The sequence below is a fragment of the Poecilia latipinna genome, unplaced genomic scaffold, assembly GCF_001443285.1.
Source record: "Poecilia latipinna isolate Pla-1442-1.1 unplaced genomic scaffold, P_latipinna-1.0 Scaffold415, whole genome shotgun sequence".
Classification (NCBI taxonomy): Eukaryota; Metazoa; Chordata; class Actinopteri; order Cyprinodontiformes; family Poeciliidae; genus Poecilia; species Poecilia latipinna.
In genome coordinates, this window is record NW_015113031.1 from 113,802 (window position 1) to 137,050 (window position 23,249).

General features: G+C 40.4%; 2 protein-coding genes across 4 annotated transcripts in view; one reads left to right on the forward strand and one right to left on the reverse strand.

The window, feature by feature from the left end:
- cers1 (ceramide synthase 1) overlaps window positions 1–11,669 on the forward strand; it is a 35,546-nt gene extending 23,877 nt beyond the window's left edge. The window contains exons 2-7 of the mRNA XM_015037680.1: window positions 2,158–2,317; window positions 5,032–5,212; window positions 5,315–5,476; window positions 5,639–5,786; window positions 5,887–6,041; window positions 7,426–11,669. Coding sequence (XP_014893166.1) covers window positions 2,158–2,317; window positions 5,032–5,212; window positions 5,315–5,476; window positions 5,639–5,786; window positions 5,887–6,041; window positions 7,426–7,468 — 849 coding nt within the window. The 3' untranslated portion in view covers window positions 7,469–11,669. The remainder of the gene's footprint in view (window positions 1–2,157; window positions 2,318–5,031; window positions 5,213–5,314; window positions 5,477–5,638; window positions 5,787–5,886; window positions 6,042–7,425) is intronic.
- Window positions 11,670–12,266: 597 nt separating this feature from the next.
- ncln (nicalin) lies at window positions 12,267–21,193 on the reverse strand. 3 transcript variants are annotated; one of them, XM_015037678.1, is made up of 15 exons: window positions 20,916–21,193; window positions 19,216–19,406; window positions 18,502–18,646; window positions 18,297–18,391; window positions 17,650–17,730; window positions 17,382–17,485; window positions 17,176–17,264; window positions 16,844–16,983; window positions 16,347–16,525; window positions 15,123–15,210; window positions 14,996–15,034; window positions 14,713–14,876; window positions 13,960–14,013; window positions 13,582–13,660; window positions 12,267–13,194 (listed from the first exon to the last, which is right to left on the reverse strand). In XM_015037678.1, the coding sequence occupies exons 1-15, from the start codon at window positions 21,088–21,090 to the stop codon at window positions 13,132–13,134; spliced, it is 1,686 nt and encodes a 561-aa protein (XP_014893164.1). In that variant the 5' UTR covers window positions 21,091–21,193; the 3' UTR covers window positions 12,267–13,131. The 3 variants fall into 3 exon arrangements, with proteins under 3 accessions (XP_014893164.1, XP_014893163.1, XP_014893162.1); XM_015037677.1 differs by having other exon boundaries at window positions 14,713–14,873; window positions 16,299–16,525; XM_015037676.1 differs by having other exon boundaries at window positions 16,299–16,525.
- Window positions 21,194–23,249: the final 2,056 nt, after the last annotated feature.

The following is a 23,249-nucleotide window of genomic DNA, read 5'->3' on the forward strand; positions in this document are numbered from 1 at the left end:
TTTTTTTTTTACTTTTCTGAAAATAATTTAAAACTATTACGCAATGATAAGAGACACGAAGAAAGGCGAGACATTGCATCGCTGTTCACCCGGAAAAGTCTAATCTCTTCTGCCATCATGTGTTGGGGCAGCAGCGGCATCAAAGACTGGAACAAAACAACCGGATAAAGAGTGCTGGTTCTGTTCTGGAGACTGCTCTGAACAACCCACAAATAATGGATTCTCCATAAAATCAAGAAAATTATGGGCGCCCCTGTTGTTGTATAAAACTCTTGTGTGGCAACAGAGGTATCTCAGACGGAAGCTTTTTCAGATTCGCTGTAATACAGACTGCTATAGGAGATCCTTCCTCCCTCCGTCAGTATCTACAGTAACTCCTAAAGACACTTAATATGAGGTACAACAACATTTAATTTCCTCTAGGGTCCATTAAAATACTTTTGAATTGAATTGAACATTTGTTCTGCTACATCTAGTCAGTTTTGATGTGGTAAGAAAATGTAACTGCTCACATTTGAGATATTTTTAGCTATATTTATTTTACCGTACTTACACAGTGTTGCCCGAGCTGGGTGATCCTTGTTCGTGTTTCTCTTCGCTAAATAGCACGTCTAGTTGTGGTTTGGAGAAATCTAGGCACTACTTCCTGGTTTAAAACCCCAGGCTGAGCTGCAGAAAGGAACATAACACTTCAGTTTCTAAGCTGCTGCACTGCAACTATTTATATTTATGAAAAAAATAAATTTTATTTTAGATTACAAGCGGTTTAAAGATTAAATTTAGCTTTGTGTGGAAAAAGTAAAGAAAGCGAAAATATTTTTTGTTGCATTACTGGTTTTTATTAATAGCAAATGTTTTTCTCTTTCTATATTCAGCACCTTTTAGTCTGTAAATACATTTTAAATAAAAAACAGACTAAAGTCATCACTCATCTGAGTCATTGGGTGCTCAGCTTCATGTTTTTAATCATAAAACTATGTAAAAATTTCTCTTATCAAAGAAAGCATCAGAATAGCTGATCAAGTTTAAGCTGGTAGCTCAGCATGTGTTGTTTGGTTGGCATGCTCTCGCCTCTTCCCCATTTTGAAAACTGACTAGAAGAAATAAGCCTCTACATCATATCATGTTTAAACCCAGAGACACAGAAAATCGTGGATAGTTGATCAGAGGTTCCTTAGACGCTCTCATGAACTTGAAGTTAAAACAATTAAATTAAAAGCAAAACTGTGAAATAATTTCATCCATCCATCCGTTGTCTGCAGCTTATCCAAGATCAGGTTGCCAGGGCAACAGGTCCATCCACCTCCCGAAGAAGCTGATTTCTGCCACTTGTGTCCAGGGAATAATTGTTTATCAAAACTGTTCTTTTGAATAACAACCTAAAGCCTTTAGACACTGTTTTTATGCTTTGGATACCAAAAATGTGTCATAAGTGAAGCTGCAGGCTTTTTACATCTGTGGTTGAAACACCATCACGCCACAATCACACTTAGTCACCATGGCAACTATAATTAGCCAAGACAATCTGTCAGCGTTTCATTTATTCAATCACCTTAGCAACAGCTGTTGGTTTAAGAGGAACTTTGACTTTTAAAATAGGAATCCCAACTTTCAGATCTTTCTGAATTGACAGTAGAAAAAAAAAAAATAAATCAAATTTCAGAGCACAGATAGGAGCCAGAACTGCAGATCTTACTGAAGTTAATGCAGTCTAATGCAGTGGTGCAGCAGTAAAGCATAGATTTATGAAGATGTGGATGAATAGGTTTTATTTGCTGAGGTGCTGATTCAGCTTTCTGAGGCCTGCAGTGCGTTTGAAATTTATTTCAGTGAGCTGAGTCATGGCTTTTCTTTTTTAACATGTTCATTTAAATCAGGATCGGTCAAATTATGGTAACACCTCTAAATGTATGAAGAGATTGAGATATTTATGGCCTGGTTTTGAACTTTCATCTGGCTGTTTTTTGTTGTTGTTGTTTTTTTTTACACATTTTTTTCTACCTTATGAGAAAAGGAGTGTGATGACACCTTTTTACAGAGCAGAAAAGAGACTCCACAGTGGGCAGTTTGTAAGGAAACATTGTGATAAGACTTTCTCCATTTTCTTCTGACTGCCTGGAGAATTATTGTGACTTATTTCTGATTTCTCTCCTGCAGCCTCTTGCACAGTGGTGCAGGCTGATGCCCAAAGATGCTGCCAAGATGCCAGAGAGTGCGTGGAAGCTGGTCTTCTACACCATGTCATGGTCCTACAGCACCTACCTGCTCTTCTTCTCCTCCTACTCCTTCTTCAACGACCCGCCCTCCGTCTTCTACAGTAAGACACACAACCGTGGAGACATTACGTTGGTAGCAGTGAAGGTGATCCAGTCAGTAAAAGTCAGCCAGATAAACGGATAAATGCTGACCTAAGGAGAAATTTCCTTCTTAGATTTTCACGGCAGAGAAAGAGCTGAGGTCAGTGGTGTCCAAAGTGCGGTCTGGGGGCCATTTGTGGCTCTTGAAATAATTTTGTGTGGTCTCTGACAGCAGTCCAAGAATGGTGATAATTTGACCAATTTTTGTAATTAAGTACAACACAGAGAATTTTGTTTTCTTTTCCTTCTTGTTTCCTTTTTTATTCTTTTTTTTATATTTTGGTAAGGTGGGCAACAAACATCCAGCCACTTTTTACACACAGAAACACACACATCCATTGCACTTGGCTAAACACAGCAAAGGTTTTAAAAGAAAATTCTAATTTTTTTGTTGCTGGAAATGAACATTTAAGAGACCAAGAAAGAAGTTAAATAACTGTAAACATTAAGCTAAATGTCACACTGTTTACTTCACTAAAATATTAGTTGTTTAATTTTATTGTCGTAAAGGATAAAATATTCACAATGATATTAGTTTTCTATTTTTAATTGGAGAGAAAAGGCTCATTTTCTCCCCTCTAGGATTTTGACCCCTGGTGCAAAACGTTTGGACGCTTCTGGCTGCGGTTATTTTACCAGAAGGTAAAATAAGGCCCTATAGCTGCTCTATGGAGACTCTGCAGGAGGTGAAATTCCCTTCAGTACTTATATGGGCAGATATATATCCAGTCATATAGAGAGTTTGAAGACTTGCACATTTTCTGAGCCTGCACAAAACCTTTTTGCTTTTAAGTTATGCCATATTTCAATGCCTCAGAGTCCATCCATTAATAACAGAATATCTTTATTTAACATATTTTAGTACTATGGAACACATTAGGTTTCATACAACTTTTATAACAGGAGATCTTTATGATTGTACCCTAATGGAAACCAGAATCGTTACAGTTTTCAGTGTGTTGCTAATGGAAGATGGAAGTGCTCCCAGACTTCGCGTGAATCCCACTCATGTCTTTTACTGTCCCTCGACCTCCTACATCACACTGAGGTGTCAGCGCTCCTGGAGAGGACGAGGAGGAAGAGGCAAGTGGGGCTCACGAGGGGCTATCTGACAGCATCAGCTCCGTCTTTGATCGCCGCGTCACGGCTAATAGCCGTCAGTGTGTGGTGTGTGGAGCCGGAGAGTAACAGGGCCTGACTTTTAGAGAGTGAGAGGAGGAATCAAGCTGAGAGGGAAGATGGAGAGAGGGATGATAAGAGAATCTGAAAAACAGCACCAAAACCTGCAAAAGCACCCACATTGTTTAAGGCTACAACCACAAACTTCTGCCTTTGACCGACGTAAACTGTGACGGAGAAATGTGAACAAATAAATAAATTGAGTGCTGTGAATGCTTTTGCAAGGTGCTGCGTATTTATCCTGAATAAAAAGGTGGAAAAATCTAAAGCTTTAAGTAGGAAGAAATACCTCTGCTTCCCATTCCTCACCTTGGCAGCTTTTCTGCTGGGATCCATTTTTCGAGCCTCTTCTCAATGTTTAATGGTGGAAGCTTTGATCGATAAACATTACACGACGCCTGAATGAAACCCCATCCCTGTGGAGACAAGCCTCACTCAAACATCGGAGGAGAGAGTTTCCGTCCAACATCCGATAGGCTTCAGAGACTCGAGCCAGTCTCGGCCTGCATTCAGGCGGGTTTTCATCAGAAACGTTCCCTAATGCTGCTGGAAACCTGATCCATCCTCCCACTAAACAGCGCTAACCACCACAGCTTCTCCTCCAGGATCTCTGCTGTATTTACCATGCCGTGCCTCTGACTCATGCTTAAAGGGACGCATGACCAAGATACGACAAACTGTCCATGCCTCGGTGACTCTTGTACATCTGGAGGAATTTAAATGAGGGACTATTTTCCTGCTGTATTTGCAACAAAGTTTAAGCATAAACTAAAGTAAGGAGGAAATATTTATTTAGTTCTAATTTCAGGATTTGAACCCAGGACTTTCTTGTTGAAATGCACCACCTTGTGGACCGTGTTCATCATTTATTGGAGTTTAGTTTAGATTATTAAGAATAAAAATAAAAAGGCATCAGCGACCCATGTGCTTAGAGTCATGCAGCATGAAGATTAAACAATAATAATTAATCAAAAAAAAGTAAGACACTGCAACAATCGCATTGTTACATTAAGTTAAAAATAATTCAATTCATATAAAAGGCTGCTAAATGTATGCAGATTTCTTTGTCGAATTTGTAATTTCACATAGTGGCCTGCAGATGTTTTCCAAATCATTTCATCTGTTTTTACTTGCATGCTTATTACGCAGCATCGCGAACTTTGGAAAAGACGTTTATGTACCTTCACTTTTTGATGTCATGACAAAAATCTGCACAAAGTGCATAAAATTGGAATATCTTTTCATTATAGGACACGATGTTTGCTCTCTGTCGAGGCATTCATTGGGTTGTGTCGTCCTGCTCCCACCTTCAGGCAGAGAATCATTGATTGATTGATTGATCTTTTATAAATGATCTAAATAAACTTTTAAACATGGTTCGCGACCTACTTTGTCAAACATTTCGGCCAGGGTTTCTTGTGTATCTCTGGCTGCTGCAGTCGTCGCAGCCACTTGTAGCGCAGCGTCTTCCCCTGATCTCCTTCTGCTCCCTCAGACTGGAAGAGTGGTATGAGAGTGCCTACAGACATCGCCATAGCCTACCTGATCCAGGGCAGCTTCTACGGCCACTCCATCTACGCCACCGTCAACATGGACACATGGAGGAAGGACTCTGCTGTCATGGTGGTGCATCACATCATCACCCTGGCTCTCATTAGCTTCTCCTACGCCTTCAGGTACTTAAAAAAAAAAAAAACCGGGGGAAAGGTGTGGAGAGCGCTGCATCCCGACCGTGTTCTCAACAGAAAACGCGTCTCGCTTTGATTTCTCCCTCTCAGGTACCACAACGTGGGCATCCTGGTGTTGTTCCTGCACGACATCAACGACGTCCTGCTGGAGTTCACCAAGCTCAACGTCTACCTGAAGGCCAGAGGAGGCGGGCACCACCTGCTCAACGACGTTCTGTCCAACATGGGCTCCGTCAGCTTCAGCGTCACTTGGTGAGCTTTAAATCTTCAACTCGCTTTCTGATTTCTCCCCCTCCGCTGCTCGGCTGTCTCACTGAAATGGTTTGAAGTTTTGACAGCTCTGTCATTATCCTGTCTGGTGTCTTATTCATCAGATATCTGCTGTCTGTTTTGCTCCCGCCTCGTTTTTCTCAGGTTCTGGTTCCGACTCTACTGGTTCCCTCTTAAAGTGCTGTACGCCACGTGTGTGTCCAGCATCCAATCTGTCCCCAACATCCCCTTCTACTTCTTCTTCAACGCCCTGCTCTTCGCCCTGCTGCTCATGAATATCTACTGGTTCCTGGTGAGCGCCCTTTGCAACTGAGTCTTTTTAAAAACTCCTCCAGTTCACGCTCTCGTTCTGACTGCTCTGCTCGGCGCTTGTTCCCCTCTGCTCTCTGCAGTTTATTGTGATTTTCGTGGTGAAGCTGCTGAAGGTGAAGGAGGTGAACGACGTGAGGGAGTACGAAGACGAGGACGCCAGGAAGGCAGCAGAGGAGCTGCTGAAAGACGCAGAAAACAACGATGATGATGCTGGACATCACAACTCAGCCCAAAGGTGAGCTGCGCCACTCCCATTTGAAAATAAACTTTTCATCTGAATATAAAACACAGAGCGCTTCCCCCTTATGCATGACGAAGCCTGAGAATTCCTCGACTGCTTTTATCAAGCACAGAACATCAGCGAGGGTTTAGCTATGTGCTGGCAGCGGCAGTGGTAGTTTATCCATGAAGTGTCCACCACATGCATGGGCTTGAATTGCTTATCAGAAAATGCAAAGCAGGTCTGATCCTGCTGTTCTCCTCCCAAGCAGGCAGCCTCTTCTCGCCCACACCTGCCTGGCAGGGCTCCATTTAATTTAATGTAACACTCTTGGCACCGGCGTCCATCTCTGCTCTGGCTGCAGACCAGAGAAACTAAAATTAGCAATACACATCCTGCATGCTTGTAAACACAGCACCATGGTCAAACTTCAAGCTCAAAGTAATTAGTAGGCATTGAATAAGGCTTTCAGCTGCTGGGAAGCACACACACCCCCAGATTGTGCATATTACATTACATTACATATTACTGAGGCAAGTTGTAACTTTTTCAGGCTGTTCGATTGAAAAATATATTTGTAAAGCTGCCAAAGGAAATCTGGATTAAATTAGGAGAAGAGTGTCAATGTCACGGACGTCCCAGTGGACTAAGTCCAGAGTGTGTAACCTGTGACCTCTGATGCTTTAATACCAAGTGATGAATAGTCAAAACACAGAAAGGAGTAGTTTGAGTTTGTTTTTCTAATCAAAAATATGGAAATGACTTAAAGCTTTCCGTAGGCAAGCTTTGATCAGAGCGCCGCTCTTTGTAGTTTCTAAGGCGTCGTGTCACAGATGTCGTGGTGAGGCTTCTATATATTTTTTATTCTGTAACTTTTGATACTTTATAGAAAACCGTGACACAGCAACAGTGTCATCATTATGACATTTTGCATTTGTGAGCTTTAAGCAACAAACTGCTGACAGAAACCAAAGTGTATCTGTTTTTATCTTTAATCTCGGCGCTGACAGCCACGTGCGTCTCTATCGGAGTGGCCTTTGACCTCTGCAGACTTAAACACCCTGCAAACCTGAAGTCTCCTCTTCAGCCAGTCCGTCTCACTGCTCAGGGCAGTTTCAGGAAAATCCTGAATAATGTATTGCGAGGTAATCTAACAGTTTGGTTTTGGCATTACCTGTCCTCTTGGAGGCTGGCGCTGAACAAGCTAATCTTGCACAGAGGGGGGTCTGGAACAGCCTAAGACCATGCTGAGATGTGATTACGCCCTTATCTGAGCGGCCTTGAACACGTTCTGATATCCTCTGAACCAAATGTTGCACATCTGCTCATCGGCCCTCCTGCCGTGTGCACTCCTTCTTATCCCGCACTCTGCTGTCTGTGTGTCCTTTCCTTCCCGCAGGAAGCACGTACAGAACGGAGTTACCAAGGACAAGCATCTATAACAGGCTCTCCGGTGCCCCCTCCTGGCTCCGGACTGCACCTGCAGGCCCTCCTCGGACAGCAGACGTTCGACACGTGACCGGACGGGAAAGAGCATCACAACCACAAAACAAAAAGAAAGAAACGAGAAGAAGAGAAGGGAAAGTTAGGGTACAATCAGTTTATATTTTGTATTTGTTTTAGAGCATTTTATTTTCAGTTTTATTTTATTAGAGCACTGTGAATGTCATTTCAGCTGACTTCCTGTCTTGCTGTTGTCAGCTTGACATTTGATAGATCTGTAGGAAGGGAACCTTCTTGAGAGAGGGACGGAGGATAGGAGACAGTTTAGATCTGTTCTCATGTCTTCGAATAACCTGTAGGATCCAAGGAAACAAGCAACAGCAGCGTCAGGTTGGGGGTTATCTGTTTAGTCGTTCTTCCCTCTCCACTTCTTTAACTTTCCCGTCCATCCGCTCCGACTTATTGTACAAGAAGAAACGAGGGATTATCGCTGCTAATCCTTCACCTGCTTCCCAATTTCCTGCGTCCATTCATTTAACCTGAGAGGCCAGAGGCGGCGTTTGCATATTTTAGGACTTTTAAACATAAACCATTTATTTCATGACACTTCTGACCCACATGAACTTTGAATATTCCCTTGGATTCCTCTCCAGAAAGCGCTCCTTTTTCCTTTTTTTTTTTTTTTTTTTTTTTTCTGTGCTGCTTTGTCTCTGTATGGACTACATGGCATCTGTTGCTGCACTGACATGAAGGCATACAAGCTCACTGCTGGTTTAATGACAGCAAACAGCTAGAATTGATTGACTAGGTCTTTATCGCAATTTGATTTCTAGAGATTTCTAATATCTGTGCAATATTTAATGATATCCAATGTGTCCAGGTGACAGACGGCGGTGGAAAAATCCTCATAATCAAAAACGCAACGTATGCACTCGCTCTACTATTCAGGAATGCATGAAGTCAGAATGATTTTTGGAAATGTGTGAAGTATTTTTCACAAACCTTTTAGCTATATCGCCAATAACTAAAACTGCTCTTTGAAGTGACTGAAGTCCTAACATACAAGTCAGTATTTTACACATTCTCCCAGCGGCACCTAAACGCATCTTCTGGACAAAATGTGATCAAACTATACACTGGAGAAAATAAGCGTTGTCCGTATTTTCATGAAATGTATTTTTAATGGTGTTGTTAGCATGTAATTCACATCGGATTTCGGTAACAACCCAATTAATCCACACTTACAGAGAAATAAACACGTATTAATCTGATAATTAGGTCACGTGTGACAAAGTGGAGTGCCAAAAAAAAAAAAAGGTTTAAAATGCAAAAATGCTGAAATCTGTTAGTATTTAGAAAGTAATTTATGGCCTCTAGAAATGTTTCTCATTTGCAAAGTGTTGAAAGGTCTCTGCAGCCTTTTTACAGGAAATTATACGGCTGACATTTGTTATAAACAAGAGAGAATATCTAACCAGAACCTTGAGGATTTTAACTAGTTTGAAAGAATGGATCAAAACCATGTAGCTACTCCATACAGGAGACTCTGTGAAGACTTTTCTGTTTCCTATTTATTATCCGTGTCATTCCACTAAATTGATTTTATTCCCTTTACATGTTATTACCCACATCTGGGTTGAGTCACCTTAAGAATATATGCGGCGTAATAACGTTTTCCGTGTTCAGTGCTCATTTTTCCAGCTGTATAGGATGCACATCTAGAAACCAGAAGTAATCAGAATTTCAACATTTTTTTCAAAAACTTGAACCATAAATTGAAAACCAAAGAGGAATCATTTCCTGAGGTGCCCTCTGGTTTACTGCATGCCTGTAGAAGAAAATAAGGAATGTTTCCACTTTGTCTACCTTCTCGATCAAATTCCAGCTCTTGTTTGGAGGAACAGCATGCTTGTGCTGCTTGAGCAGGCCGCAGATGTTGGATAATCCGCCGGCGGTGGGGACGCTCACTTTCGTTCCTGTCTTCCATCATCCTCAGTGTTTCAGGAAAATTGAGGCTTATCTTGAAATGTTTTCTTTAAATTATGATTATTGTTGCTGTAGTTAATTTGATGTTTGTAATTTTTTTTCTTCTTCTTCGTTGAATTGCTGCTGTTTTTATCTCTGAGAGCACTGTTTGTATTCCAGATTTTTTTGTTGTCGTTTGTTTTCTGCCGATGTCGGTGACAGTCATGTGATCAGGGGACCACCGCTCACCTCTGTCTGGACCAACATCTGGATTCAGCCTCTGATCCGTTCCTGTTGATCATTCTCTGATTACTGTAGTACATCTGTGCTGTAGACAACACGGTCCGCCTGTTGCTCACCTTCCTGCTCAGCTCTGATACTCTAATCTGTTTCTCATTTAATGACAGCAGTAATCCCAGTGTGAGTCACAAACCCTGAAATCTGTGATCCGGATTGTCACTACATCAGAGGGCTGCGACGAGATGAGCAAAACAACAAACTTTCTCTAGAAGAGGCCACTACCTGTCTAGATGGTTTCGGTCATTATTGCTCCTCGGGGTTTGTGGACAATTTTGAAAATCTTTACTCTTTTGAAGGTTTTGAGATGCTGACATTGGCAGCGCCTGGTAAATATGTGCAAAAAGCCTTGAAATAAATTAATCCTTCATTGCAATCGCATATTTATTCAGATGGGGGGTAGGGGGAGGAATCCCATGTGTAGAAATAATTGTATCAAAAACTGTGGATCTAGATTTTTTTCTAGATCTGTTGGTGAACCACTCCCGTTTATCAGATTTTTTGTGAAAATCTTATATTTTAAAGATCTCATGCTGTACGCACTCCAACAGTCCACTGGGCTCTTTAGAAGAGAAACAGACTCAAAGCATCACAGATCCTCCACCGTGCTTTACAGTGGAAATCAGAGGCTGTTTCACAATTACACTTTGTTTTAATCCAGACCAATGTGGAGTTTCCTGACCAAATGCAGTTTAGCAAATTGTAAGTTGACATAATATCCTATTTATCCCCCAAGAAAACTGCACAAAAAAAATTAATTAAATTTATTTCTAAGAGAAATAGGAGGATCAATACATCAGGCACCAGTGGCTTTGTTCAAAATATATATATATATTTTTTTCCTGACTTAATATTTTCAGTGTGATATGTACTAAAATATCACATTATTTTAAGGCTTTTTACACATCTTTACAAGAGGTGCCAAGAACTGTAGCCTGCACTATAAATGATTTTTAAAAATACAGCCAAGAATTGAGATTCCTATGATCCTAAACAAAGAAAAAGACTTAAAAACAAGATGATTCACGTGTGTAGCTCACGTTTACATATTGAACATTTGACAGTCTGAATTCGACACCTAGTGTAATAAAAGCTGATCTAGGGGTTTCCTGAAGTAACAAATCAAATACATGCTTACGTCCACAGCACACGTGGTGGATTTTTGCATGTTCCTGACATGTTTCCAAAACATCGGGATCGGACGGAAATGTTCAAACAATGCACTCTTAACGAAACCACGTTGTGCATGATTTGGCATCTGCAGATCTAATCTCAGATCATAACAGTGGACGCTGCGTTAACACGATTTAAGAAGTGGCATTCTTTTGTTTTAAGTTCAGCTCTGCAGGAATAAGTTGGAAGGGAAAATCTTTTGTGAAGACATTTCGAGCTGAAATAATTTACCTGATGAAATCAAAGCTCAGTCCAAATTTTGTTACCGTTAAATATGAAATTTTGCACAGAAACTGTGACATTGAGTATGGAAAGTGAGTCAGCTCCACCAGTGCTTCAGTTGTGCCAAAAAAAATATCTACTGAAACAATAAAGGGCAGTGTGGGAGTTGGTGATTGAAGCTGAGGAGCTGGTTGAGCGTCGGGCACAGAAGCCCTGTGGGTCGTTTAATTGAATCCATTTCTATTGCTTATTATTAGATTAAAACAAAGAAAAAGGGAGCAATTGAGACTTTTTACCATGACTGAAGGATCATTGATTAAATGAGGCGTTGGAATGCATTTTACTGATTTTCTTTGGACCACTGGTGAACACTGTAAACTGCAAAGATTAAGAAAAAAATAGTTTCCCCCAACTTTTCCCAGTCTGAATTCGACCACTTTTTGAAACACTTAAGAAATCTGTATTTGCTCTTTTGTAATACAGTTTTAATACCATTCAGCCAATGTTTCATTTTGTTCTCATGAAATAAACAATGTCAGACAAGTCCCATTTGTCGTTTATTTTTAAAATCACAATTTTTTTCATTGCAAAGATCCAAGTGCCACGGATGACGTGAAACGGGCTGCAGAGGAAAGTTGGTTTCAGTGCGCAGACAAGAACAAACCACTCCAATAAATTAGATTTTATTTGTACCACAGTTTTTCCATCTGCGGGTAAATAAGAAGTTCTGTAATTGTTACCATGGGTCATGCAGTGATGCAAAAGAACACAAGAAAACAAAGCAGATAAACACCAAAAACACCATAGAGAGAACCATTTAGGACATTTCTGCCTCATTTATCGGGTTTCTAACCATTTTTAAGAAGTCCAGTGTTTTAAATACCCTCTAGGTTTGAAACAAAGTTGTTGCTCAGAGGGAAAAAAAAAAAAAAAAGTCAAAAATCAAATCATTTTCTGCCGATAAATGTGATTTAGGCATGCTCTGACACAAGAAAACATGATTTTTCCGATACCTGCCATCACATGATTGAACAATCTCTTTTAATCAAGGGAGGAACATATTCAAGAATCAAAAATAAATCATAGAAAGTCACACAGCAAAATGAAAGTAAAAAAAAAAAAAAGTAATTAATGGCAGAGTTTGAAGAAGAAATGAACAAAGTTTATTTGGAGAAACTTGCACAAATCATCAGGCGGTAAGAAAAAAAAAGATCTAAAAACATTTTCACATTTCACAGATCGTCCTTCCTGTAAACTGTGTATCTTAGGAGTTTTTTGTTTGTTTTCAAAGTGTTGACGTTCACCTACTCAAATTTCTGAATGTGTTCCTGATTAATTTTGATCGCTCCTCTTGTTCAAATTCAGCTCCCTTTCCAGCAGAACTAAGCTGTCAAACATCCAGCGTTGAAATGAGAAGTGACTGACTGCCACCAGCTAAAAATAAAGGTTAAATTGGCACAAAAACTATGAAGGCAACTTGTTTCATGCTGGATATTGCTGATTTGAGACATTAAATGCTTGGTAATTGACCCTCTTGTTTTGGGGGAATTTTTGAAGCATAAAGAACAATAGTGATGCATTTTGCAGAACATCTCATAAAAGCACGTGAGATGGACATTGAAAGAAACTAGAAAACTTTGCATCTTTCCTTCGATGGGCCTGTGATCACAGGAACTCCAGTTTCTAGCTGCCTAACACGACACATCAGTCCGGCTCAAAGAGCGACGAGAGACGGGGAAACAAACGTGGATCAGCACAGAAAAACATAACCAAACTGTTAACATCTCAAAACACGACTCCTGAATATCGAGGTCCATGAGACCAGGAAAAGGTTGGCAGCAAGACAGGATCTGACATCATAGTTTGTGCATCCGGGCAAAGGAAATGGAAGTGACGCTTCTGGTCCTGATCAGAACAGCAGTTCGGTCCGGCTTCTGCGTTCTTACTGGCTAGAGTGTCTGGATTTGAGGAAGGAGGTACAGTGAGGTCTTGAAAACAGGAAACCTCAGTGGACCTTGGCTTTGGGCTGAGTGATTCTCCGGACAACGCTGTAAAGGAGTCCAAAGTTCTGCGGAAAGAGAAAGGAGATGCAATTAATCTCTGACTTACAGACGGCACGTTCTGTTAATGTTCACGCAGCAGAAACCAGATAATTCACAAACTACAAAAACTTTTCTCCCCTCCCCCCTCACTCTGACGTTAAACACCAATAAATAAAACAGACTAAATAAAACTCCACTATTGGTATTTTGTCCTAGTTTCGATCCATGATGATCCATCTGTTATTTAATTAAACATCTTCTTTAATAGTACAAAATAATAATAAATAACTGAAGACCCACATTTTAATAAGCTGAAATTTTCTTTTTGACCTTCCACTAAACCGATGCTCCACATATTTCTCAATGGCCGTCCCTAAGGAGATACAAGCTACTGCGACAACATGGTGGCTTACCTGGATAGCCAGATACATCATCCCTAAGTAGGCTGCAATGCAGAGAGCCAGCAGCAGGTCAAAAATAGCTGGCTTCACTCTGAGAGAAAAGGAGGGGAAAAATGGCAAAGACTGAGAGAGGACCATCAGCAGTTCATCTCAAAATGATCTGAATAGAACATTCATTGCATCAGTGACGATAAACTAAAACTGCAGAGCCTAAGGTTGATCTGTTAAAACAACCTAGAAGGAGCATAAATCCTTCTACCAAGGCATTCAATCACATGGTGAGTATGGAGGTTGGAGCAGCCGGGAGGCCGATCTGCTGATAAAACCATCTGAGATGAACACTGTGGCTTTAGACGAACTGAAGCATCTCAGAGGAGATGACGCCGTTACCTGTAAGCATTCATAGTCTGCTTCAGCTGATCGTAGAAAACAAACTCCGGATCCCTGGAAAGGAGAAAAGTGAAACTTTTGTTTTAAGACCATATTTAGAGTAAACAGATCACCAACAGGTCTGACAGTGGTATGTTCCAGCAGCTTGATGAAGCACGATTCCTATTACTACTGCCGTTATATAGAAGGTGGTTCATTTACTTTGTGTGGTTTCATTTGGTTTCCAGATATCTGATAAATATTTTCCAGGCTGATTTGTCAACCCTTTTTGTTAATTATACAACAAAAACTGTCAATTTGAATTCATGGCAGTCTGAAAAAGACAGGGCACAAAAACAAAGGAAGAGTAAATGAAAAGAAGACAGATAAAAACAAGAACGGAAAGGATGGAAGGACAGCAGAAAAAAAAGAAATAAGGACAAAAGAAAAGGGGTGATAGAAGGAAATAAAGATTTCAAGATGGAAAGAAGGGCATGAAGGAGTGAAAACAGATGAAAAAAGGGGGCAATGAAGGAAAAAGGAAGGAAAAAAGAGAGAACAATGAACATACAGCATTCAAGGTAAACAAGAGAGGAAAAAAGTACAACATTTACACAAATAAAAAGTCTGGAAGCACAAATATTTTTCCAGACTCTTATTTTCTCTGTCCGTACTTCTCCACAACTGGAAACCAAAGTCAAACTCCAGACTGTAGGCGCCGTGTTTCACTGACAGCGTCACCGTTTTTCATCTGTACTTCAGCTCCACCGTCACCTTTTGTCAGCTTTGACGTAGTGCCTTTTGACGTCCTTGAGGTAACGGCTGAGGTGATACTCCAGCGTGGAGACGACGCTGCTGTCTTTGTCCACCAGCTGAGCGGCTCGCGGCTGCGCCGTGAGCCAGTCCACCACGGCGGACAGATGCTCCTCCTGCACCTGCTGACGTGGGACACCAAGCACATCACTACAGGAAAGACGACAGCTGGACAGAGTCCATTCAGTGTCTCAAATTATACACAGAAGGTTAAACTTTTCTAGCTGACTCAGTAGCTACACACCATTTGTTCTGTGAAAATCTGGAGATCTCCAGAGGCTCCCTGTGCAGAAGAGAAACAGACAGCAAGCATTACACGCAGAATATAAGTAGAACAGATTACAATTAAATTATTCACTGGCGATTTTCACCTTTTCTGTGAGATTGTAGATGACCCTCGCCAGAGCCTCCGCTACCACCTTGGCGTTCCTGCTGAGCTTGCTGACATCTACGTGAGGCCTGTAAGAAGAAACGGGTTTTTAAAGCAGAGGAGCGCGACAACAAACAGACAGAAACGCAGCCAACTGAGAATAAAAGAAACTGATGTGTCCTCGAGGGCCAACAGGGCCACAATTCAACATGCATAGTTGTTTCTGAGTGAAGATGAGAAATAAATCACAGTCAAAAAGACCTGCAACATTTGGCAAGTTGTTATATTTTAAGCAAATAATATATTTAGTCAAACGGACGGTCCTTGGTACACACACCCGATCCAAATTTTTTTGCAGCATTTGGTTGGTGGCTGAAAGGTTCAGAGTCAAGAAGAGAGATGGAAAAACTGTGATGACGGGGAGGACAGAATCAGGTAAGAAAAATGTGAACTAATCACAACTAATATCGCAGTTTGAATCAGAAATATATCGCAGCCTAGCTTCTCCATGGTGCCAAAACCAAAAGGCAAATCTGTGCAGCCACTCTGAGCTACTTCACAGGTGAAGAAAAATGTTTTGTGATGCGACGTGTTGCTTTAAGTCAAGGCGGTCCCTGTGTTTACTGGAATATAAATGTTGAGAATCTACTGAGAGATGAGGAAAGACATACAAACAAGGAGCAAAGAGATTTTAAGGCGCCGTTACAGAGCGGGGTTAGAAATAAGCTTGTCTATCGGTTCTCTGATGGCCAAAAGAATAAAGTTACATAAATAAAAAGAACATTTGAAAGATTACACCTCATCCGAGCCAGGTTTCAGAAAAAAAAAAAAAAAAAAAACTTTAAAGGACAGCCAGCAGACTGAGCGGCTCACAAATGAAGGAACTGAATATTTCTGCCAAATAACGGCAATAAACTTTCTTCTTTGGCCAGGATTTCTTGTTTTAAATAATGTGTACCTTGAAACGCTGGGAGGAAGAAAAGACCAGTGTAGCAGTTTATCATGATTACCACAGGACAAAATATTTAAAAAGTAAGTACCCTTCCTTTAACAAATAAAAAAATGAAACATCATTTTAAAGCGGCACACAGACGATGGAAGAAAGTCCGAAACCGGGAGCTGCAATGCAAGACTCTTTCTTTTAGGGAATTCATGTAACTTGCAGTAATGAACCCACCCAGCAGGGGGCTCTCCCGCTCCATGGCGAGAGGAGGGGGACACTGACCGCACGTCCATGATGCTGGAGCGCTGAGCCGAGCGGTGCGAGGGCAGATGGGACAGAGTGAAGGCCGGCAGCCGGCGGATCCCGAAGCGCTCGTGCTCCCAGGCCAGCATGTCGTCGGCCAGGTTGATTTTCTTGTGAACCATGGAGAACTTTACTTCAGGGTGTTGACTTGCAACCACCTGGGAGAGGAGAAAAAGGAAAATACAAACTGAAATCAAATCTTTGCCCCCTGTTAAAGGTAGAGAAAGGCATCCTGTGCTTTGTTAGAAGAAAGGACTTTAGGTAAAATGAATAAACTTTTGACACTCATACAGTATCAAATAAATGTTTGTTTTTTTTTTTTTTTGTAAACATGAATGCTGAACACGTCTCCGCAAGTCGTTGCAGCACAGGAAGCTGCTTATTTTATCACGGTTTTTTTTTGTTTGTTTGTTTTTCAGATGGTATATGTGGTTATTCTGATAAGACTGATGCATGATGGGTACTTGAACTCTTACAGTCTCCAGTTCTTTGAGCAGAGAGTACTGAGGGGTTCCCTCTTTTGGAGGTTTGGACACATGAAGGTAGAGCGAGTCGCCGTTCCCCAGAGTGTCCAGACACAACACAAACGCTACGTTGTCCTGCAGCAAACTGGAGTCTGAAGATGGTAAACAGGAAAAAAAAAAAAAACAGAGAAAAAGCATGAATAAGAGGGACTAACTAGTAATACATGCAGTCTATCTCAATGAATTAGCTTCAAAGATTTGTAAACAGATGTGCCTATAAATTCAAATCCAAATGGAGAAGCTTGTTCAGAAAAGGTGTGAGCGTTTGGACAACCAAACATCACCTGTGTGGTCCAGGTTGTCCTCCAGCCAACGCTTGGTACCCTGGTAGTTAAACTTCCCTCCACCAGACACGAAGAAGAGCAGGTTGTACCTAAAAACACAGTCAGACCAAAACGGTTCCACAAGATCAGCACATCCGCGGAGCCTCACTGAGGAGCAAGCACAGATCATATCTGATCAAAATCATCTTAACGATCGTTTGACTCACGCAGCGTGCGTCCTCTTGTAGGTGTAGAGCTTGGAGAAGAGACGAGCCAGCTCCAGCAGCATGGACACACCACTGCCGTTTGAGTCAGCGCCGTATGACAGCCACTACAATGAAAAGATCAGGGGGTCAGTTTGCTGGCCTTTTGTTGCGAAACGTTGTTGTTGTTGCTGCGAAACATTTAGGGAGACATTTGTGCTGCTGGGTTTTTGCTGAATGTGCTAAAATTACAAGAAACCAGGAAGTGAGGAAATAGAAAAGGTCAACATACCGGAGCAACACCAAAAGTATCATAATGAGCCACCACCACGATGGTTGGAAGGTCCTCTCCTCCGACTCCAGTCAGACGGCCCTAGAAACGCAGAAAGCAGAGACTGGTTAGACCACATATATTTAGTTGGGAAAAACAAAGTAAACAAAACACCTGCACTCTCAGTGACTGGCTATGGTTTGAACTAACTACAACCTTTACTCAAAGCTGCTCAAACCGTAAAGCAGGAATGGTTTTTAATTGCGCCAAACTCAAACTCGTACATTAGACCGCCTGACTGGACGGCAGGATTTATCACCACAGAGAAAACATCTGCAGCTAGAGTCCAGTGGTTTGCTTTAGCAGCCCTAAATGTGTTGCTTTGTGTTCGATCTGATGATGTAAACCTGGTATGCAGCTGATCGGCCATGGAAACCTGTTCCCCAAAGCTCTCTCTACTCCGATATTCATCCAACCTCAAACACTTTTTCTAATTATACTTGAAATTCTGCACAAAAACTGTTCTCGCCATCTCCCGACATATAAGTATTGTCATTTAATCTCATACTTCTGAATGAAGCTGACAAAATTGCCCAAAACAAACATATTTCAAAACTGCAGAACAGGCATTTTTACTTGATTTATGCTTTCGTGTTTCTGCGTCTCACCTCCAAACTGGTGATGGCCCAGTCACTGATGGCTTTGCTCTGAGCTCCACTGGTCACCATTTGAAAGCCATTTGCTGTGGCTGTGTGCAGCAGCACTACAGTAAGACAAAAAAAAAAAAAAGTTGCACAAACAAATCGATATCTAATCAAACCGTGCTTAAAACGCAAGCTGTAGTCTTTTCTCCTCTGCTCATCGGGTGTCTACCTTCAGCTGCAGATAAGGAGCTCTGAGAGGACGAGGACGTGAGGGTCTGGGTGTAGATGGACAGCAGCTCATCGTCCTCCTCGGCAAAGTAGACGGGGACGATGGTCTCCATGGCCAGCATCTCTGGCTCCAGCTCCATGAACTGCTACAGTGGGCAAACAGTGAAAGATTGCAGGCTTTATAAGATCAGACAGCTGCCTTGAGAAAGATGCCGACAGCAAAAACAAAAAATAATAATAAAAAAGAAGCTGACATGAAAAATCTAATCTCAGAAGAAAAAAAAAAATCTTCAAAAAATGACTTTAAAGAAAATTATCCACCGCCCCCCCACACAAGCAATAGGCCAATAAAATAGTTAATTCATCATTTATCTTTCACGTTCTAGAAGACGCCTACTCATGTTGTGGGAGGTATAATTAGTAAGGGGATGAAAGAAATGCTTTCGATTTTCAAATATAATCTCTTTTAAGAGTTTAGAAACACATCAAATGCTTGGCTTTGTCACGCTTTCCTCACTTCAAATTTCAACTTGCTGCTGCTGACTCGCATTTTACAAAAGACGGATTGGAAACCATAAAAACTAAATCAAGAGATCAGATGGAGCGTTGTGTACCAAGAAATTACTTTTGAAGCTTCTCAAAATATATTAGATAAACAGATTAGAGTGAATTCATATTTACAAAAACAACATAACACAGTGGATCACATCAATACCTGCACTATGTCCTGCGGCATGGCGGACATGTTCTTGGGCAGGATGATGACCACGGCCCCTGCCGACTGGCGCAGGGCTTTCTGGTACTTGTCGTAGGAGAAATCCGCCAAACGCATGATGACACAGCGGCGACTTAGTACCTCTGCCTCCACAGTACGCGCCTCTGTATTCAGGATGGCATTCCTGGTACCTAAAGACAGAGGACAAGCTGAGAAACTCTGACAGAAGCAACAGTCACTCAATTGTCGTGTTTGTCAAATAGGAACTGACAAGAAGAAAAAAAAAAAAAAAAAACAAAAAAACAGCTTTGAATAAAACTGTTGTTTTCATTATGTTTTATATTCTTATTCTTACCATTTTCTCAGCGTTTCTGAGCTCATGTGAATGCAAATGACAGTCATAGTTTGTTACATGGAAGCCTTTCAAATGGGATTCACAGTGAGAGAGGCTGCGGCGGCTGTCGGTGTAGCAGAGGGTGCTGCGCTTAGCACAAGTTAAACACTAATCATTAATCTGACGTCATTCAAAGCACAGCGATCAGGAAAAAAAATATAGTTCTACCTGCATATGATTAACTGGGATCACATCAGCCAAACTACAAATGAGTAGCTGAATCTTTGAGTGAGATACACATTTAAAAACAAATTATGTTTTATGCTTTAAGCAATCATAAGATATGGTCACAACACTATAGCAGCTTTCTTCACCTGACTAACCTCTTGGAGTACCTATTGAGGCCAAAAGCTTCAGCCGGGATGAAACATCTGTTTTTGTTACTTGTGAGACGCTGCAACACCCTGAATGTAGTTTATGAGTAAGTGTGATACTGGTGGAATATAATGTGCTATTTTACTGCGACAGCCATGCAAATAATCACATCCTATTTAGAAATATTCAATTAAATTTAGTTTGTTTTAAATAGCAAAAATTCATAACGTCTCGAGACACTTTACAGGACAAACAGGTTTGGTTCAAATTACAAACTTTAATACTAGTCCAACCCGATGTGAGTCAGGCCAGTTCAGTCCACTAAAAACCAATCAAATACAGTTCAAGCCAGATTCAAATCACACTGTTGCTGACAATCCTTGTAAAAAGAGGCAAGACAGCAAATTCTATCTTATATATTTTTCTTAATTTCTGTCTTTTTAAGCATATTCTCTATATTCAAAAAGCAGGGTGAAAACCGCATGCATAGTTAGTGGCGAAAATCTGAGCACAGCAGAGCAACATGTTCTGCCAAAATTTGGAAATTTTTATGGAAGATAAAGCAGAAAATAATATCTGAGCCCTGAAATAAAAGTGAATTCTTGTAAATAAACCTTTAATTGGCCGTTAAGTTTACATTTAACTCTCTTCCTTTAGGCAGAATAAGCTTTTTAATGAGTTGACAAAGAGTGGAAAGTTCTCAGCATGTGTGTCGGTGGTATTAATATCTCATATTTTAAATGAACTTAGCTAATTAATAATTAATACCATGAGTAGTACAATGGGAGAGAGAAGGAGGTTCAGTCACACACCAACACTGCCTCAACGGAAAGCTAGGCTACAATAGCAGCTAGTTAGCTGTCAATGAAACGTTACATTAAAGGTGCCTGAAACTGACGGAAAACTTCAGCTGAATGACTAGTTAGAACCTGTTAATAAACACGTATATCCGTTTACTTCAAACAGGACAGAAGAAGAGCGGCAGGCTCACCGTACGGCTGTCCCTGGAGGTCGTACTGCTGCATGCGGTACACCGTGAACTCATGAGCCGCCTCGGTCGGGAGCGGAGACACCAGGATCAGCACCGCGGGGATAAACACTATAAAGGTTAGGGGAAACGAAGATTTGAACATGTTGTCAAACACTTCACTGGCTTCTTCGAACATTTTGGCGATTGTACTCGGGGTACAGTAGATGACTAAATGTTGAGCTGTCACCGCTCTCACCCACTGACTGTTACCAGCACCGAATTTTGATCAGGCACCAAACACGACCACCCATTCCACTGTGAAAAATACACAGGCAATTTTTTTTAGGTATTTTACAGGGGGAAAAAAGACAAAATGCATAGCAAACTTTGAAAATTAATTGTGATTTATAATATTATCTGTGAAAAATATTATCTGTAAAAGATTAAAAACTTAGTTGATCATTGGGTTCTTCAGGGATCTTAAAGGGCAACTATACTTATAAAGTACAAAATTATCTAATGACACTAGATGGCGCAAAGCACCAATCCCTGTTTTTGGATGAAAAACTATGTTTAACTTTGTTATTACCATACTGTAAACCCAGACAAAATTTGGCATGTGGTTTTTGGTTTGCCTTTTAGAAAGTATTTCGTCAAAAAACAGAAATAGTTAAAAATGGCCTTCTACTGAAAGTTCAAACTGCCAAATGAAAAGGAGTACTTTCTTTGTACATTTTTTTTGACAATTCTAAATACATAAAAATCCCAATTATTCCAGATGGATTTTATTTTCTTCTAGTCTTATAAAAGCAAAATGTCACCACTAACTTCCCGAATAAGAGTGTTGATATAATGTTTGAAAATATGACTAGAAATAAATGTATTCATTTTATTGAAATAGGCAAATGTTCATCTTATTCATATACCAAAAGTTTTAGGATACATTATTTGAAAAAAATAAAAATAAAAAAGTTTTACCTAACCAACAATGTAACTACCCAACCAATCATCCAAGCCTCTAACCAGCTAACCAACCAACAACAGCTACAAAAAGAAAAACTAAACTAAACTAAACTAAACTAAATTAAACTGCCAATTATTCCTAATGTACAAATATCTTCTCATGCTATAAAAAAACCCCCAAAAAACCTTTTTATTTTCTCCAGGATGTTACAGCCGTTTCCAAGAGGACTGTTTCCAAACTTGATTTGTATCTAAAAGGTAACATATATTTGGACTTCCTGATCATAATTGACCTTTCAGTGAGGGACTGAGTGAGTAGTGCAAATTATTTCCCTAGGTACCATTTTAATAGATGAGTTCTCCAGCATCCTCTTTCAAAGTAGAGCAGATTTATTCACATAACCAGCTGCCTCATAATACTTTTTTCAGTTTCTCAAAAGTGTAAAGGCACTCTTTACATTACAACATTTAAATTTTCTTCTGAGTCATTTTTGCTTGTCAAATATTAGTAGTTGGAGAGGTCCGACATTTGCAATAGTCCTCTTGACTCAAAAAAAAAAAAAAAACCCTGTGTATTTTTGAAACTACATTTGCTGGCTCATCTTGCAACTGGGCCTGCACAGTTAAACATCAGATAAACGTAAGTTTCAGTTAAATATTTTTTTATTTTACAGGAGCAACTTGAAATAAATCATCGTATGCACAAGTATGTAAAGTGAAAGGCCTGCATAAACAAGTAATTGGTGAAGATTTCAAATTAAATTTCTCCTTTTAGATTTGATGCATAATTCTGGTCTGATATCACTTCAGTGAGGTACGACCAAATATTTCCAGCTCCAGCCTGGAGAGAGACAATTAAACCGTTTTATTGTCCATAAACTGATGTGTTTTAGCATTTCTCACCTTGTATGGCCCATTTCCCAATAATTACTCGTGCTGTAAGGATCCATTACTTCTTATGGGGCCTAAAACCTGGGCCCCATAAGGAAAAATGCTATGTCTGAGTTAGTTGTTAGGTTTAGGACTAAGGTGTTGATTTGCAGTCTTACATTAGATTTAGAGTACAGATGAAGGTTAGGCCTTAGAAATTAATGAAAAATGAATGGAGTACAATGTAACGTCCCTGTGAAAATAGAGACGTACTGTGTGGGTATGCATGTGTGTGCGTGTGTGTGTGTGTGTGTGTGTGTGTACATAAATGTAAGCCTGTCTGCACATTTTGATCATTTGTGGATTTGAGAGAAATCTGCAGTAAATTCAGACTTTTGCAATACATTATTGATTTGATCAAACATCATGCAGTTCTGCAAGAAGAAACGAACAAATGTAAACCAATAAACAAGTAAAATTCATCTTACAAAACTTTGGTGTATATATATATATATATATATA